This window comes from Miniopterus schreibersii (assembly GCF_964146895.1).
Source record: "Miniopterus schreibersii genome assembly, chromosome: 3".
Lineage (NCBI taxonomy): Eukaryota > Metazoa > Chordata > Mammalia > Chiroptera > Miniopteridae > Miniopterus > Miniopterus schreibersii.
In genome coordinates this window covers 73,395,677-73,415,527 of record NC_138103.1, presented here as the reverse complement: position 1 = coordinate 73,415,527, position 19,851 = coordinate 73,395,677, and the positions used below count along the sequence as shown (strand labels likewise).

At 41.2% G+C, this 19,851-nt stretch overlaps 1 protein-coding gene across 2 annotated transcripts in view; it reads left to right on the top strand.

Moving 5' to 3' along the window:
* Positions 1-19,851, top strand: part of RGS7BP (regulator of G protein signaling 7 binding protein) — an 85,746-nt gene that overhangs the window by 47,728 nt on the left and 18,167 nt on the right. For both annotated transcript variants that reach the window (XM_081131480.1, XM_081131481.1), the window contains exons 3-4: positions 4,446-4,576; positions 18,536-18,683. In XM_081131480.1, the coding sequence (XP_080987606.1) occupies positions 4,446-4,576; positions 18,536-18,683 (279 nt within the window). The remainder of the gene's footprint in view (positions 1-4,445; positions 4,577-18,535; positions 18,684-19,851) is intronic.

Sequence of the window (19,851 nt, the reverse complement as noted above, 5' to 3'; positions counted from 1 at the left end):
TTCTTCTGAAATATGATCGTCTGTTGCATGTGTCAGTGTCTCTGGATCTATTTCGTTCATCAGATTCTTTTGTTCATTAGCTTCTTCTTAAAGAAGACCCTTCAACATTTCCTGTAGTGCTGGTCTGGTGGTGATGAAATCCTTTAGCTTTTTCTTATCTGTGAAGCTTTTTATGTGACCTTCGATTCTAAACAATAGCTTTGCTGGGTAGAGCAATCTTGGTTGTAGTTCCATGTTTTTCATCACTGAATATTTCTTGCCACTCCCTTCTGGCCTGCAAGGTTTCTGATGAGAAATCAGCTAACAGTCGTATAGGTGCTCCCTTGTAGGTAAGTAATTGCTTTTCTTTTGCTGCTTTTAAGATTCTCTCTTTGTCTTTAACCTTTGGCATTTTAATTATGATGTGTCTTGCTGTGGGCCTCTTTGGGTTCCTCTTGTTTGGGACCCTCTGTGCTTCCTGGACTTGTAAGTCGATTTCTTTCCCCAGGTAGGGGAAGTTTTCTGTCATTATTTTTTCAAATAGGTTTTCCATTCCTTGGTCTCTTTCCTCTCCTTCTGGCACCCCAATAATACGAATGTTGGGCCTCTTGAAGTTGTCCCAAAGGCTCCTTATACTATCTTCCTATTTCTGGATTCTTTTTTCTTTTTGCTCTTCTGGTTGGGTGTTTTTTGTTTCCTCATGTTCCAAATTGCCGATTTGATTCTCAGTGTCTTCTACTCTACTGTTGATTCCCTGTAAATTATTCGTGTAGCCTTCATTTCTGATTGCTATTTTATTATGTTATCGATTTTCTCAGTTATTTTCATAATAATATGCTTGAGCATCCTTATAAACAAGATTCTGAACTCTGTATCTGTTAGCTTGCTTGGATCTATTTCATTTAGTTCCTCTTCTAGAGATTTCTTCTGTGCTTTCCTTTGTGACATCTTTCTTTGCCTTTGCATTTTGTCTGCTTTCAGGTGTTTGTTTCTATGTATTAGATAGAGTTGCTATGTCTCCTGGAATTTGTAGAGTGGCTTTGTGTAGTAGGTGTCCTGTAGGGTCTAGTGGCTCCCCCTCCCCAGTCACCTCAGCTGGCCTTCTAGGTGCTCCCCTGTGTGGGCTGTGTGCACTGTCCTGTTGTAGTTGAGCGTCACTAGTGGATGTAGTAGGGTTATAATCCAGCGTGGTCAAGCCTGACCACCAGGTGCACTGTCTCTGGGGCCTCTGGGGAGGTGCTAAGTCAGCCTCTGCCAGTGCCTTGCCCAGGGCCACCCAGCATGAGCTACATAGCAAACCGTAGTTGGCTGCTACTTGTGCTGGGCTTGGAGGTGTCAGGAGAGGCCAAGCTATGAGCCAATGCAGCTGCCGCTAGTGCCAGGCCTGGGGCCGCTTATCAAGCCGTATAGGGCCCGCTGCTGCTTGTGTGAGAGATTTTAGGAAAGTCCTAAGCATGAGGCTCCAGAGGCCACTTGCACAGAAAAGCCCCTGGAAATGGCCTGGATGAGCTGCAGGTGGGGAGGGGCGGGGCCTCCGGGAATCACGGGGCGGGGCCAAGGGCGTGAGTCATGTGCTGGCGATTCAAACATGGCGCCTGGACTCACCAAAAGAGCCATGGCCTCCGCCAGCCCTTCTGCCTGGGAGGAAGCCGCCCTCCGCCTCCCGCCCGGATCTCAGGCAGGTTAGTTACCCCCCGAGTGTCCCGGGTCCTTTCCGGCTGCTGCCCAGCGCTGGGCTCAGAGGGAGCGTCCGAGTGAGTCCGTGCGCGGCCCTTTAGAGGAGCTGCTGGGGCTCCCGCAGCCTCCGCGACCCTCAGGGACAGTCCCTGCTGGTTTCACAGCCCGGAGTTGTGGGGACGTCTCTTCCCGGCCCTGGAGCCCTGGGCTGGGGGCCTGCTGTGGGGCTGGGACCCCTCACTCCTCCGGGAAACCCCACCACCGAGATTCCCTCCTGGGTTTCACCCGCGGCACCGGGGGTGGGCCCGCGGCCTCGTATCCGTGATTCAGCCCCGACCCACCCGCGTCTCCGCCCCTCCTCCCGGTCTCGGTGCTGCTTCAGCTCCCCGGTTGTGGGGCTTCTGTGCAGCCAGATCTCAGGAGGCTCTGAGTGACGGTGGTTCTGTATTTCAGTTATAATCTTGATGTGCTTGCGGGAGGCTGGTGCGGCTGCTACCTACACGCCATCTTGTTTCCTCAGTGTGAAGGTTTTAACGAGGAAATCTGTAATGCAACTTTAGCAGCAATTAATTATTGTTTGGTGGATTCTATTTCTGGTGACACCTATTTAGTTCCTCCCCATAATGGTTAGAAAGGGTGAAATGGTTCCACGGTTTCTGGCATCACCATTGGTTACAGAGGCATTAGAGAGGTGGCACCCAAGGTAATGTTATGAATTAGGCATTTTAATCTCTGTTTTGATTTGCCTTTTTACTAGAAGCACTTAATACATTGCTTTATCTCTCTGTATCTAGCTATAAAATCATAAACAAAATATAATGGCTCTGAAGATATGTTAATATGGTAGCCATGTCTTTAAATTACATAAAATGTCATCTATATAAGAGTTTTGCATATTTTTGGAACTAAGCCACTAGGTACATATTTTATACTTCTGAAAATAGGAATACTCCATGGCTTGGAATGATACTGTGCTCGCTAATTGTCCCACTCATCAAAGGTACAATACATACAACAGATTTATTATAGGGTTTTAAAAAAATCTCCGTATGAGCCACCAGGGCCAATGTTATGCGTAGGTGAAAATAGGCAGCTAGGACTGGGACTATGAAGCAGCACAGGAAAGACCTGCTTGCCTTAAAATCCTTTCCCTCTACCGGCCTTTGGAATGAGACACTGTCTTCAAAATTTTCTATCAAAATCAATGTATTAGCAGGAATAGACAGGATGACTTGATTACACAAACCACTGCCCATTATTGCTTCGGAGTCTAGCAAGGCCGTGAGGGGGTGGGACACAGAGACATTCTGAAAGGCTGAGATGCTATGAAATAAGGAGAGGAACTGCCTGAGGGTGGAAGGCACCCACGGAAGGAAGCTCTGAAAGAAAATCTGGGAACTTTCACCAAAGGTATACTTGATTCCAAGGTTGGCCTACGGCTGGACCCATGGGACACAAATGAGAAAATAAGTAGTCCTTTGTTTTTCAGATAAAACCATATTTTGCCTATAAGCTCTTTTGAGACACTTTGTTCTTTCTGACACAGGAAAGACATAGGATGACTGTGCACGTCACTGGTACTGAAGCAAAGAATGTTGCATTCTCTTGTGTTATATAAGCCCCAAGGTTAGACACACTCTGGCTCGTTTACTAAATAAGGATTGAAAATGAAAACCATCATTGTGAAGTGCTGCGTAAATACAAATTCCTTTTACTGTGTTTCCAGGACTTAAACCTTGAGCCTCCATTTTTTTTCCCCCTAATAATTACCCCACACATTTTGCCACTGACCCACTTACAAAGGAATCCAATCCAAACACTGCATTATTTCATCAGATTTCATTGCATTTTAAATGAGCAGGGATAGGACTAAAGAGAACACATTAGGACAATTGACAGAGTTCACCTGTAGGCTTCTTCCAGTCAAATCTGTCTCTAAGCTTCATCCCTTTTGTTTAGTTTCCATTATTCAACACAGGGTAATTTACTTGCATATAAAAGGAAGAGTTTTATTGACAGCTGACTCCTCTCTTCTTAATAAAAACATAAAAGTGATCGCTCCGTGTTTTAATGTATTCACATGTATACATTTTATCGTTGTTAATAGGGAAAGTCTCAAGGACTTTAGAATAATTTTAAAACCTAAGTTGAGTGTTTATTTAGTGTTAGATCGGTAATCATAATTATTAGAACTTTATCACTTCTCTTTTTTTTCATAAAAATTTTATTTTTTCATTAAAAACATTTGGCCTCTCATAAATTAACCATAGCAAACAATAAAGGAAGATGCCTTAGACTGAGACAAAAGCCCTTGATAAAAATAATTCCTATCTGGCTCTCTAATCCTATTATGCTAGGGTCTTAATATTAAAGAACAGTCTCATCACTGGCAATTGAATAGCTCTTCATTTGTTTCTCTGAAAATAAGAGTTTTTAATCTCTCCTTGTAAGCTAGGATATTTTTATGGTTTAAATATATTTTGGACTTTGTTCCAACAGTTAAATTGAAAATAGCAGATATTTTCAATTACTTAAAACATTTATGATTTTACGCTCCCAGCAGAAATCTGCTGCTAAAGGGGGGAAAAAATTAAGAGCGGTTAATCAGAAAGACACTTATGTAAGAACTATGATATTGGTCATTGGTTTGAAAGCAGGAAGTCCTAAATTTCAGACTCAAAGCTTTAAGCAAGCGTCATTGAGCACTTTTTCCTTTCAGAGCTAAGGCAAATGGCTGATAAGTGAAATCCTGAGAATGTTCACAGCTTCTCTCTTTCATTCTGTTGCAGCCCGGAAGATGGTGAGATCCATCCAGAAATCTGTCGGCTTTATATCCAGCTGCAGTGCTGCTTAGAAATGTACACAACAGAGATGCTAAAATCCATATGTCTGCTGGGGTCTCTTCAGTTTCATCGAAAAGGTATCTACATTTAATATATTGCCATAGACCCTGCAGAATGTTAAACAAAAGCTCATCTTTGGAAATGTTCAGGAAATATTTGATATAAATTTATAAAAGAAGTCAATATCAATTCTAAATGCATACGAACACTGATTGCCTTGAACAGAAATTGTGGTAGAAACAGTTCTCAATTTTATTATTTTACCACTTGTGAACATGACTTTGGTTAGACTCGACATAGGCATCAAAAATATATAATTATCTTACTAGGCTAGTAAATGCTATCCAAGGTTGCTGCTACGCATTTCCTAAATGAATTAGGTTGCAATAACACAAATTGCATATTGTATCCCGAAGATTAAAAGATAGGGGAAACTCAACAAACAATAGGGAGGCATATTAGTAATAGAAAATCTCTTTACCAGGCTTAAACTATAAAGAGGGTATATTGGCTGAAGTGACTGAAGTCTCCTGCCGTGGTAGTGGCTTCAGCATGGTTTGACCACACTACTGACTCCCATTCTCAGTGATGCTTTGCCTTCTCCTGGCTTAACCTTCAGGCTGCCTTCCCTGACATTAGCAAACTGATTGCAACAGTTTCAGTAATAACATCTGCACATCACAGGATCCATAAGGAGACAGAACATCTCCCTACTACAGACTAGCTAACATGCTAAGCTTCAGTCTGAGCGAACCAGGTCAGATCGTGGGTCTACACTTGAACCAATCGCTGTAGTCAGAAGGATGGAATTATACAGACTGGCTTAGGCAATCAAGGCCCATTCCTGGAACTAGCAGAGGGTCAACCCCACCCAACCAGGGCCTGTTATATGATGTGTGAGGGTGGAATGGAGTGAATGCTGGGAGAAAGCCAAAAGTTCCATTACTAGAGGATTGAACCTATATTTTCTTCACTAATTCATCAAACAGTAATTTATTGGCAACCTCCTGAATGCAAACATTTTGTGCTTGAGCTTAGGAGAACAGAGGATACATAGTATGAAATACTTGCCTATGATTTAAATTCAGAGATAGAAAAGGTCAGTAAACTCATACTCAAGAGAAAATCTTGTAGAAAGGGTAGGACTTGAGCTGGGTTGTGAAGATAAGGTTCAGGTAGGGAAGGAAAAAGACATTTATGGTGAAACAAAGTAGGAAGTTGAAATCAAATGAGCATGCAATTTGAGAGGAACTAAGTGACATGACAAAGTACTTAAAAAAATTAAGTCTTGTGTATACACATACATACGCACAAAGCAGGACTAAAAACAGGATTACACTATGCTCCAAAAAGAATATTTTCCCCATGTACTAATATTATTTTGTTTACATTCTAAAGGCTGACCTTCTAAGGGTTTCTATCTTTATTTCTGTTGCTAATACAAGTGAACATGTTTGAAGAGATTAGCTCTTGACACTCATGAAACCTGATCAGAAAATTGAGTATCATAAACACTGATGAAATCCAAACAGGTTGTCATGGCCCAATGTCCTCCCTCTTTCTCTCTTACACACACACATACATGCCTTCAGACATAAACCGACACACAGAGTATAGAAGTTCCGTTCTTTTTAACCATGGTTTAATAGACTGGGTAGAGTAGTTTTTTCCTCCAGATCTGCGTTGGCTATGCCTGTAATATTTCATGCCTACACATCACCCTCGTTGATGACATGTCCTAGCATTCAGTGACCTCCACTCTCACTCCTGCTCTAACTTCTCAGGTTGCCATCTGGTCTTCTGCCATCTACTCCTGGTTTTTGTCTTTTCATCATTGACTTTTGAAAGGAAAATTTTTGTCTACTAGCTCGGTTTAAAAGTAAAAGAAGTTTCCTCACCAGATTTCTTCCTTATTGTATTTTATCTTGAGTATTCAAATAAAAAACACATCACCTTTGACTTCATCAGCTCATCTGGTCGTCACTGTCTTCTATCTTCATTGTCAGCATTCAACTGCTAACCTCCCTTCCTCTTCTGTTAAAAATAGTCAGCCTTGCTCCCTGCTCTAGTGCCTGACTTATACACAACTCTAAAAAAAATATACCTGACACAGTGGTATCTCTGATGGGGCTCAGGCTAGGGAAGGGGCCTATCTGGATGACCTCACTAAGTCCTTCAAGAAATCAGTGCACCACCATCATCCAGTATCCCAGTCATAAACCTTTCTTTTTTCATTCATTGATTTAATACATATTTATAAGCCAACTTCAATATACTAGTAGTCATCCTTAAATTCTACTACTTTAAGCCTCAAATTTAATAACTTACAATTCATGTTGATTGTTAGCTTTTCTAAACATTTCTTTAATTTGTCCATATTTACTCCTAGGCCACCATCAATTTTAAACTGTTACTACAGGTTTATCCCCCTGCTTTCCATCTTCAGAGAGAGAGAGAGAGAGAGAAATCAAACAGTGCTTAGAGTCTTAGGGGAATAGTGACTCCCATTCTAGCCTGTAACACTTGAAATTTCTTCTTTCTGATATGTTTCTTTTAATGCTATTATGAAAACAGGTGTTTGGGTAACTTTTAGGTTATCTAATTTATTCTTCTTCTGTGTGAGTGTTACAGGCTGGCCATTCCCCTCTTCTTTACTATTTCTTTTCCATTAAGGAAAGAAAAGGAATTGTAATTGAGTCATTAAGTTTGGTTCAATAAGAGTCTCTGGTCAATTTTTCTTTGAGATTAAATACTGAAACCAAATTGATTCACAGTTATTTTTATTTCTAATCACCTCCCCGGCTGCTACCAGAGGTCCAGCAAGTATTGTATATCACATTTAGTTTTACTGTTGTATTGAGTAGTTGTGAGTTTACTCTTTGGAGGGCACATAAGGTCACTGCAGACGCAAAAAGTATGTTTTTTTTTCTGGGGAAAAATAAACTTCAAATCATTTTAAAGTTCCTGCAGTGAGCATGAATTTATAACAAAGATTGTCCTTCTCTCCCAATTAAGCAAATCATAATTATTCCTAGTCCTTAACAATATCCTTGGTGGATCTTCATATTTTTTGCATATACAGTGCTTCTGAATTTTTGCTGCCTCATAAGTTTGATTGGTACAATCTATTACTTACGAACCTTTTATACTTTACAACATCATGCTATTGCCAAAGAAATGAAGAAAAACAGTACTAAAATGATTTCCTTTCTTTTCATGGCCAACAAAATTAAATTAAAGTACCAAAATGTGAGGTAAAAATCCACATTGAATAAAGGCTATTGGGTTAGCCCATGCAGAGTGTGTTCTGAAAAACTATGTTTGTTTCACAAAGACCACAGATGGGAATAATTTTAGACATTTTTAGTTTTGTATTTTAACACTTTTAAGTTGTAGATTGGACCATTGCTTGACAAACTCTAATTTCTATGTTTATAGTGAAAAAATAGTTGCTCTCACGTCTTCACAGTTAGGTTGGTAGGAAATCTTTTCCCATAAGTGAGTCCATGTATCACACTGACCCTTAATGCTTGTTTCCTGCCACCCGATGAAATGAGATTGCAGGTTTCATTCACTCGGCTGGCAGAAAGTGGAGTCTGGTTTCTAAGGGAATTGAATGAGCCTGCTCCTGGGGCCATGGCTTTCTCCTCTCTCACATTTTCACCCCTTTCAATCAGTTTTGGCAACATTCTCATCCTGAAAGGAGCAGAGATGACAGAGCACCCCCTGGCCCCTCCCCCTCACCGATGACCCAGCTCTTTCCATCTTTGTTCTCATATCCCCTCACTTATCAGTGGCCGTCTCTGACTCTGCTCTGCCTCTCTGCCACAGCTCACAGCAAAACTGTCCCCAGGCCCTTTAACGTTATACCATTTCCCCCTTTCTCCCCCAAAATAAGGGCTTCTCTCCCATAAATGTGTCACTATGATAAATACAGAGATAAAAATATGCAGAAGAAATGTAATCACAAAAGGGAAAGAATAGAAAATGTTAAAAGTTGAAAAATCTTAATTCAAAATCTCGTGGGAGCTGAGGCCTCAAGAGGCTCTAATGGGAAATTAATGAACCGCTCTCCAGCAAAATACAGGACGAACTCAAGACAAAGAACAGACTATGAGCAGCAAAGTCTCCAGTGCAGCTAGCCGCGTATTAAGACAAGGAAATGACCCACACCAATAAAAGAAACAAGCAGCATAAAGACAGAAATGGAATATACCACCAGTAAAGGCCTTATTATTTTCCAGTGCAATGAGGCAGTTGGTACTAAAATAGATCAGGAGGTTAGAAGGAATGAAGCAGAGTAAATCTTAAAATAGACTGTGCTTCAGATTCTGAGTGGAACGTGCAGTCATTGTTTGAACAAATATTTATTGAGCACCTATCATATGTAAGGCCCTGCTGTAGGTACAGAGATCAGGCTGAAGAGATCCCTGTTCCTGTGGACTATACAGCCCAGTGCAAGGAAATAGTATAGGAAAAAACAAATGTTCTAAAAATCCCAAATACCAATATGTGAAATGTCAATAATGAAAACAGAGCAGGTGATGTAATCGCGCTGGGTGTTTTAGAAGAGATGGTCAAGCTCGCTGAGGAGATAGCATTTAACCTAGATTTGAATCACAGGAGGAAACAACCTCATACGCGCTGGTATCTAATGCAAAGGGCCCAAGATCAGAGACACCCTTACGCTGTTGGAAGACTATAAGCGTGGCCAACTTCTGAATCTAGGGCTGATCTGAAATAATCTATTCGTGTTCTGTCGTGAGGGGTTCGTATACCAGGCAGTTAGTAGGCTGCCATATTCACCCCCTATTGCCCAAGCAGATGTCAGTGAGCAGAGCAGCAGAATGAAAGGAATGATAATAGCCTCCACTGATTATGTGCCTTCCACTTGCCTGGTGCTTGGTCCGTGTGATCGCGCTTTATCCTTAAGTATCATTTCTCCCATTTTACAGATGAAGAACCTGAGGCTGAAAGAGGTCACTTGTCCGCGGTCACACAGCACATTGCTCCCATTGCAAAGTCTGTGATTGGTCCTCTACACCAGACTGTTGTCCACTAAGCTACATTGGAGAAGGGCAAGAGAACATCTCAAGTGGAGAGAGGAAAAATAAGAGCACTGTGGTTGAATTTTATCCACGGACTTGGCTAATTTAATGATTAGTGCACATACTTCAACATACCATGTTTTGTGGATAAAATCTACTGCATTTAATTTCTTTCCAAAATAACATGAAGTTCAGAGAGTTACTTTTAAGACGGGGGAGAAATTTAACTCCATAGATCATTTAATGATTTATAAAATATTTTACTTTGAGTAAAGAAGTTTATTCAAAGAAGCAATATACTTAGTAAAGTAAAATAAAATAAAATGCACCCTAGCTGGGTAGCTCAGTTGGTTAGAGTGTCGGCCTCATACACCAAGGTTGCAGGATCGATCCCCAGTCAGGGCACATACAAGAATCAACCAGTGAATGCATAAGTAAGTGGAACAACAAATTGATGTTTCTCCCTCTCTTTCTCTCTCCTTTCCTCTCTTTAAAGTCAATAAATAAAAATTTAAAATAAAGTGCACCATTCGTGTGCTTCAAAAGGAGCATGATTTAGCCTTAGATACCCATTATGGGAGACCTAAAATTAATTAATTGTACAGTAAATCCATCTTGTCCATTGTTCTGCTCTACTTTAGAGTCCAGAAATGGAGCAGTAAAAGCCTCATAGGGACCTCTTCCCATTATCTTCCATTGTCTGCTCTTTTCCTGTGCTGCAAGGGGGCCCTGGGCTTTCTCACCCACCTCCATGAAGCCACCTCGATGGCTGCTGGATGGAGCAGTGATGAGACTACAGTGCCATGAGGGCCACAGAGTAGGACTTAGGGCAGTGGGGGGAAAGGGGATAGTTCTATATTTCTTCTGAATTAAATGTTTATTTCCCAGTGTATGAGCAAGAATGCAGTTCTGTGTATGATGTAATTATTATTTTCCACTATGCGATTTATGGTATTGTGAATAACTTCTCGCCATAGTACAGAAAAGCATTTGAAACTATTTCTTCACATAGGTAAACAACTGAATTAATGTTACTTATTTCCATTTAAATTACATGCTGTTTAGAAACGAGAGAGTAAAAATGAACTACTTAACAAACAGTCTGTATTTCCCCAGTTGTTTTTTTCCACAGTGTATGGAATTAAAAAGCACCTCCCAGTTATGAAAATGCATGAGAGTGAGGATCACTATTTGAATGAGCTTCCATGCATCTCATGCAAGCCATGTTCATTTTGTCCTCACAGTCAGTATGAAAACTGTCCCTAAAGCCTTCCCTGGGCATAGTATCATAGCAGATAATGTGTCAGGAGTACAAAGGACATGGGAAATTGGCCCCTGCCATCAAGGAAATGATAGCGCAAAGATACATTATTAGCTCAGAGAAGACTGGTTTGCTTTGTTTTGATTCCTGGGGAAATTTATGTAAATGAATAAAACTGACTTTGCTGAACACTAGAGGCCAAACTCAGGACGTCCCCAAAAGACACTGTCTATGACAACGCTTCACATTGGCACTGGCAGGCGGAAGACAGGCAGGAAAGCAAGAAGCAATGGAAGTATAAAAGAGAAAAGAGAAGAAAGAAGATGGGAGAAATCAGAGGTCAGGAGAAGAAATGAGGCCTCTAGAGAGCATGTAAAAGAAGACCCCACTCTGCATAAATGACCCCAGCCCAATCCTCAGGCTGTGCTAGGACCTCTGAGGCTGGGGGCGCTCTGTGTGCCCTGGAGGCTGCCCCACATCAGATATGTTTTTGTTGCCCTGAAGCGACTTACCATTTCTCACGAATATAAGAATAACCGGTCTCCCAAGTTGGTATGTGCTTCATGGGTGGTTTCCCTTAACATTTCCTCAAACATGCCGATTATATTATCCATAAACAGGCTAAAAATACAAGGAAATCCCAAAGGAGCTGGAGGCAGAGAGCTCTGCAAGGCCCTGAGAAAAGTGGCCAACTTTTGGATGTCCTAGTTCCAAACAGTGATGCAGCCAGTTTCGTGTGATTTCAAGGTGCTCTAAAAGCTCGCCTTCCCTACCTGCATCCCAATCCAAGCAAATATTTGTTCACTGAGGCCTGAAATTGATTTTTCAGGGGACAGAGTTTTTCATTTCATAATAAGAAGTGAAACGATTTAAAATGCATATTCGCTTTCTTGGGTGAAATAAAACATTGACTTGAAGATACCATTTGGAAGCAGGTTGACCCCCTTTCCTGAGAGTCCACCTGGTGTTAGAGAACAGGTGCTCCATTCTAAGAACATTGGTCAAACGGGGAGGCTGTGGAAGAACTGATGTTGGCCACTGTCCAGGCCTGTGAGGTGCTTTGCTGTTGACTCCCTCATGTGGCTTAGAAGAACACCTATGAACTATGACCCTTCATTCTCTCCAGCCTCATCTCTCACCAGCAAGCCTCTCACCTGCCCCTACCCCGTACACTGCCCTGCCTCACTCAGGGCGTCTTGAACTACTTGGAGGAACCTGAACTTGCAAGTTCTTTCCAGTTGCTCTCTCTGCCTGGAACAGATTACCCATACTGCCCCACTTCACACCCATCCCTTTCACTGGGCCTACCTCTATACTTTCTTCGGGTCATAACTTAGATGGGGCTTCCTATAGGAAGAAGCTTTTCCTTGTCTTCCAAGGCTGGGATAATGCCCACCCACTGTGTCTCCCAAGCATTTCCATGGCACAGGTTGCAACACATGTTACATTGAAAGAGAGTTGTGTGGTTTCTTGTCTGAGCACATTGATTGTGCTCACCATTGTTTCCCCAGCATTTAGCACAGTGCCTGGAGTAAATTTTCAATGAACAATTATTGAACAAGTGAGTGAATTGCTTTCATTTTGTATGTGTTTTCAAAGGAGAAGGAGTATAATTGGAGGAAAAGCGTGTCCAGGGATGTTGGCCTAAACTCATGCATATACTATTTTCCCTCCTACTGAGAATACGTTGAAATAACAGATAAAGATATAATGAAAAGAATAAATCCATATTAGTTCTTGTTTTGTCAGGTTAGGGTAACTGCTACATGAAACAACACCAAATCTCAATGGATTGGAACCATAAGAGTTCATTATGTATCCACGTCATAGTCCAATGCCAGAGCTGGGGTGGGGTGAGCAAACGGGATCATGTGGGAAGATTTTTAGGAGCCAGTCTGGAAAAGGCATACATCATTCCTGCTCAGAATCCATTGGCCATAGCTCTATCACATGACCACTCCTATATGTAAGAAAAAGAGAAAATACATAGATGTTGACAAACAAGGAGCTATCTCCCATGCCCCTGAACTTTTGAGGAATTTCTCAAAGCTGGAAAGTGATTGGGATTGGATTGGTGAATATAAATAAAGAGAGGAAGCCGTGGCTGGATAAGAAACTCACCAAGATACAAAAGAATTTCATGCAGGAGAAAATTACTTCAAAAATGAAATAAATTCCAGAGATATGTCAAACTTGGGATCAACAAATACAAGTCACAGGCAGTTGGAACTGTTGTCGAGGAAATTAATGTTTGAAGTTGCAGTCAGGAAAAGCTGGGCTGCCCCTTGCTGAGCAGAGGAGAGCATCATTGCTTGCCCCAGGAAAGCGCCTGGTCTGAGTGTGAGGACTGGCAGCAAAGCAGAGCACAGTGTAAATAACTCTGAGCCTCCATAAGGACAGCTGTAGAACAAAAAGAAAGTAAGCACATGACTCAGTGTTTTTTCCCAGGATAAGTTGCTTAGTATATCTCATTGGAGTAGGAGTGTTAAACAGGAAACTCAGCAGGCATGGGGCCCCCAAAACAGGCTGATGAGAAGCACCTGGAGAAAGACAGATGACATATATTTCACTTATATGTGGAATCTAAAGAACAAAATAAACAAAACTGAAACACACTTATAGACACAGAGAACAGACTGATGGTTGCCAGAGGGGAGGAGGGCTTGGGGGACTGGCTGAAAAGGGTGAAGGGATTAAGAACTACAAATTGGTTGTCACAGGGTGTAAAGTACAGCACAGGAAATATAGCCAATAATATTTTAACAACTCTGTATGGTGCCAGGAGGGTATTAGAAATATCGAGGGAACACTTTGTAAAGTATATGATTGTCTAACCACTATGCTGTCCACCTGAAAAAAACACAAAATATTATTGAATGTAAACTGTAATGAAAAATAAAATTTGAAGTTCTTTACAAAAACAAAAAAGAAGCACCCAGAAGATAAGCTTTCGACACACCTTGTCTAGCCACGCATCCTGCCCCTGCCCCACAATAACCAGAAAGAGGATACTGTAATCAGAATGATAGGCAAACAGAGATCCTCAAAGATTAATCTGAATGGACATCCAGGAATGACTAGATTTTTAAGAAAAAACAAAACCCTGAAAGGGAAGTGCCCAAATGCAACAAACACACTGTACCTGGTATTTGAAGGACCAGTTTTAAAGTGGAAACAAATGAAGAATTAAAAATATATGTAATCAATATTCTCAGAGTGATTTATTAGTCTGTCATACCCGTAAAACAGTAATTGTCTGAAATAAGCAGGAAGCGGCCAGATTCTTTGGAAATAAAAATGGTATCAACCAATAAAAACTCAATAGCTGGATTAATTACTGTTGGAAGACAATTCTCCTTTAGTCTCTTGCATTTCTGTACACCTTGCAAAGGGACTGCCCTTGTTTTACACTATCTTTTCAAGGATGTTTATTTGGTAAGTGCCTTGGAAAATAGAGGCAGTGTGTCCCTCCAGAGCAAGGCATACTTAATATTCAGTATAATGAAAATGTTTCCCTCTGGAGCAAAGGGCAGACATGCTCATAAAAAGACTCAGAATCCTTAAGCTCAGGGTTCTTTTTCTGTCACACAGCCTCCTATGTGTGCAGATAAGATCTGGCCCTTTTTGTATCTCCCTGTGGGAATTAGGACTCAAGAAACTAACACAAATGCTGATACTCTGGCCACTGCCACTATGTGAGAAATAAACTGTCTTTGTCTCTGACCCAGGAGTCTCATGTCTTCTTCTAGTATCCATGAAGCTGTGACAGGCTAACTCACAAACAGAGGAAAATCTCAGACCCTTCACAGTTCTTAATAATAGAAATACTGAGCCTAAAATAAAGAACTGAAAGATCAAGTCAGAGTATTCTCCCAGAACTAAACCCAAAAATAAATATGGAGTAGGGGGGGTAGTTAAGAAGCATAGATGATGGACCCAGAGACTCCAATATGAAATAGGAATTCTGAAAGAACAGAGAGAATTGAAAGAAATAGATAATCAGGAAAAATAGAATTTTTTTTCTTAGGCCTAAAGAAATATTTAAATTGAAAAGGCCATAATATATCAGTGAATCACTCCATAGATTACTTAATTACAAGAGAAAATGCTGCATCTACAATGGTCAAAGCTTGCAGAAACCACCTTAACCAAGCAATCAATAACACTTAACGAACATCATTAATAATGGAACAAAGTGATTCATGTGCTTTCTGACACAATGCTCTAAGGACAAAATATCACTTCTATAATATTCTTGCCGAAACGTTTACTCTTAATCTAGATATGGAAACAATACGACAAATCCAATTTGAAAGACATTCTATAATACAGCTGACCTGGACTCTTCCTTCAAAAATATCAATGACATGAAAGACAGAAAAAGACAAGGGTGCTGTTCTAAATAAAAGAAAAATAAAGAAATGAAACAACTAAATGCAGTCCATAATCCTTCATTGGATCCCTTGATTTAAAAAAAAAAAAACACACACACACAAAAAAAACTATAAAGGATATTATTGGAACAATTGTGGAAATTTTAATATAGACTATTAAATAATAGTATTGTTTCAAATTGCATTGAATCATATTTAAGCAAAGATTTTTTTCTGTGCAGTAAGTATTTAGAGGTTATGTAGAAAAACATCCTTGTTCCTTAGGAAATATATGCTGATATAATAAGGATAAAGCTTCATTAATATCTGCAACTTACTCTTAAATGGCTCATATATAAAAATTATATATGACCAATATAATATATATGAAACCTGTATACAATATATACACACACATATATATGACAGAGAGACATAGGCTGAAATATAAAAGAAAATATGGCTAAATATTAACAATTGGTAAAACTAGAATATCTGGGTTCCATTGTATTATTCTTGAAAGTTTGCTGTAGGTTTGCTAATTTTCAAAATAAAAAATTCCAATCAAATGCCAAAAAAAGATTAATATAAAAACAACCCATCCCTAGACATAGTTAGGAGTCATTTCATAACTCAAAAATTTAAAGATAACATTCTAAAATTTTTTCAGAGAGCTTGTGAGCTGACGCATGCACTAAACTTCAAGCCCACCATCCAAGGCTTACATTTTTGTTTATCCACAGTAGTACAGTGAGATCTAGAAAATGAGGAAAAGGGATATTACTTACCATTATAATCTTATAGGCATGTTTCATGAAGACATGAGTAGTTATTTTACTTTGAAAAAGCTATAGAATGCACCCTGGCCAGTTTAGCTCAGTGGTTAGAGCGTCATCTCTCGGACTGAAAGGTCCCGGGTTCAATTCCAGTCAAGGGTACGCACCTCTGTTGCAGGCTTGATCCCCTGCTCAGGTTGGGGTGAGGGAGGGAGGCAACCAATCGATGTGTCTTTCTCACATCAATGTTTCTCTCTCTCTCTCTGTATCCTCTGGTGAGAATTAAAAAAAAAAAAAAAAAAGCTATAGAATGGTATTTGTCTTATATAAGTAGAATTATTGCAGGCTGTAAGTGTAAACAATGTGGTCATGAACTAGATTCTATCGATGCCCTTGCTGCAAAAAGTGTACACATGAGGAAGATAGAGGACTCCAAGAAGGAACATTACAGTACCTTGTGTCCTCTCCTGTTCCCATTGGAATAAAACCTTTGAGCTCTATAGTCCTGACCACAGGACAGGGGCCGCTGTGGCCCCAATGCCAGGCAAAGCTCACAGAGCAGAGAATTCCATCTGTGTGTATCTTCTTTGCTGCCCAAACCATACTCCATTCTCCAAGGCATTTTGACCCCACAGGAGTGTAGCAGGAGCCATGCATGCTTTCAGATGGCCCTATCCTTCAGAATTTTGAAAAGCAGAGACTGTTTGGGGGGAGCCCCTTTTTGCCCTGTCTCAGATTTCCACCACCCTTGCTCAGACTCACATCCTGCATCTTACTGCTGACCCTGCCCAGAAGTGGGGGGGGGGGTGCAAGTGGACTGCATTTGCTGCACTCTCCCAGGAAGCATAATGCAAATGCTTTTAAGAGGTCAGTGCCCTCCAACTGTGAAGTGGTAACATGCTAAATTATGTGCTTAATTAATTTCCACCCAACAGCATGCCATAAAATTGGAAAAGCAATTCCATTACCCAGGATCAATGTGCATAAAGTACATGCAAAATGATCAGAAGTTCTCAGCAGTGAATCTGTGTTTGTGCTCCCGCTGAATATTCAGAGGTTCATTTCTACTAGAGGCTGATGAATCGCATACAGTTCATCACCACTTAATTGCTTGTCTCTTTCTCCTTGTGTTGCTACCCTATGGGTTTGAAATTATAGGGATGAGATTTTTCCAGTTCCCTTCAGATCAGGAATCGAAAGGAAAAGCTTCCTGTTAGATTTTACCGTAAACAGCCATCCTCTTCACAAGTTTGTTTTATTTTCTGTTTATTTGTTTTGTTTTTAAATATGCAAAAACAATGCCACCAGGATTAAGGAAACTGAGCTAAGAGGTAACCTGGCCTAGCTACTATCTCATGAATATTCAGTGATATGGGCTGTAGCAATTTCCTAATTAGTCTGGAGCTATATCTACATAATACAAAGCTGGATGAAAGAGTAAAAGAAACAATATACCTACTCTTCTTTCTCAGACTATGTAATATTATACAACAGTTTTGTGATTATTTGTATAAATTTTTTGATTATCTACATCCAGCACTTTATACTCCATGAGTCAAAGACTATGTCTTTCTTTCACTTTTATATATCTAGCATCAAGACCAATACCTGGCACTTAGCTGACATTCAAGAAATATTTGTAAGTGAATGATTGAATGCGTGAGTGAATGAATGGCTGACAAAGTCATGTTTAAAACCCAGTTCTCAGGCCTCATAGGCCATCCCAATGGTACCAGGACATCCACCTTCAAATGCACAAATATTCAAGGCAGAAAACAACATTAACAGAAGCTACCTGGGTCACAGACTATAACTTCCGTTTAATTTTATATAAATTATGGCTGAAACAATCTAGAGATTTGATTTCAGAAAGTGTTGACATAATCGCTGGAGACCAGTCACAGTAAGTCTCAGTGGACTGGCAGTGCATCCCTTTGGATGGCTGGCTACCCAGTACATGGCTCTTTCATTGATGGCACTTCATGGTCTCAGCGGAGTAAGGCTGGATCTTGAGGCTGGGCTCATTCCTCATAGAAGGAGACACTGCAGGATGCCGGAGAGCCAAGGAAATGGAAGGCAGGTCCACAACCCCCGCTGTTTCCCTCAGGACAAGAGAACCAGTGTCAGAATCAGAGGGACCAGTAGGAGCTCCCATTCCTCCTGCTGTCTGTCCTGTGCTCCTGGCCCTCTCGTCTGCCCCTGCATCTGAGGACCAAACAGCAGCATGGTTCTACAGGCTGACTCCCCCTTCCCCAGCCAATCTGATCTAACTCCCTAAAGATGGGTTACAGAGCACCAGGACTCCATCAACACAGGGCCTTAACTTCATCTCCATCTTCAAACTGCCTCCGCCTCAAGCTGTCTCCCAGAACGTTGTGAAAACATGCTACACACACACACACATACACACATTTATTTTTATATATCGATTATTTTAGTATTCAGAAATCAGTGTTCATGGAGCATTTGGTTCAAAGCATAGCCAACCTTTGTAATGACATCTTGGGCATACAACTGCATTATGATTTCTTATCTCCTCTTTACCAACAACCCCCGGCCCCACCTCCCTGCGCCGTAGGAAAGGAGCCTGGCGGAGGAACCAAGAGTGTGGATTGCAAAATCGAGGAGAGTGCTGAACCACCTGCTCTGGAGGACTCCTCTTCACCCCCCGTGGATACGCAGCAGCACTCCTGGCAGGTTTCCACAGACATCGAGAACACCGAAAGGTAAGTGGGAAGTTACCCTGTAAACACTGCCCATCCCTTCCTCCTCCACTTAATACTCTTTTCAGGGCCACAGGAGTCAAGATTTTCTGAGTCAGAAACAGAGCTCTCAGAAAACAGAGCTGAGAGAAGTTAAGGGGTCCAAACTCTCCAAACTCGGCAGCGGAGCCGCAGCAGAACCTGCAGTGGAGGCCGGCTGCTCAGGCCACTCCACCACATTGCATCTCCATGGAGACAGAACAGTGCTTCCTCGGCAAGAGAGAAAGTTGGATCTACATACCGTCACAGCTCACCCAGTGGGCCGGGTCCCCAAATTGTGCCAAGATGCCTCCTATAGATTCTCGGATTTCAGATGTATGCAGTGGCCTGCTTAGCTGCCACTTAGGGGCTGAGCATTCTGTCTAGTTCTCAGCAGCTTTCTCCCAGGTCCTTCTCTTACTCTCCCAAAATGTGGCTGGGGGCCCCTTAGTGGTCAAAGCGAGCTAATGCATGTGTCTTAGCGAGCAGTTGCTCCCTGCTAGAGAGGGAGCTTCTTTCCTGGGAAGAAGAGAGTCCACAGTGATTCTGTTTCACTTGAGGAAAGGGTGCAGTGATGATACAATGAGTGCCGTGTCTCATCTCGATGCTGAAAATGCCATTCTGTGAGGCAGAAGGACAAGGGCCTTGTTTATTGGCCTTCACGCTCATATCTTGTCCTTTGCTACTAATGTCCCCAGCGCCTGCACAAAGCAGCTGAATGGACGCCGGGAATTTCCACTGAGTGCTCTGTATGTGGGGGAGGAGGGGTCAAAGACAAGATGAGAAACATTTTATTTTTTAATTTTTAGAGATGTAACACACAAGGGCATTTATAGCCATTGTGCTTCTCCTTTCAGATTGTAATATAATTCTAAAGCTAATTGCCGAATTTCTGTGTTTATAGAAAATTGAAGCGTGTGGTAATTATGTGCTATTAATAAAACTTGGATTTTGTATAAGCTCAGAAATCCAACGATTCAAACAATAAAGCTGTTTGGCACAGTTTGCTAGAACTATAGACCAATGATGAGGGAGTGATTTATCTTAATTTATAAAATGGAAAATGCTTTGCCCTATTCCCAGGAAGGAATATCTGCCGGAGAGCTGTGGTCAGGGCATAATCCATCAGCAAGGCCTTTTTCCTTTCCCAAAG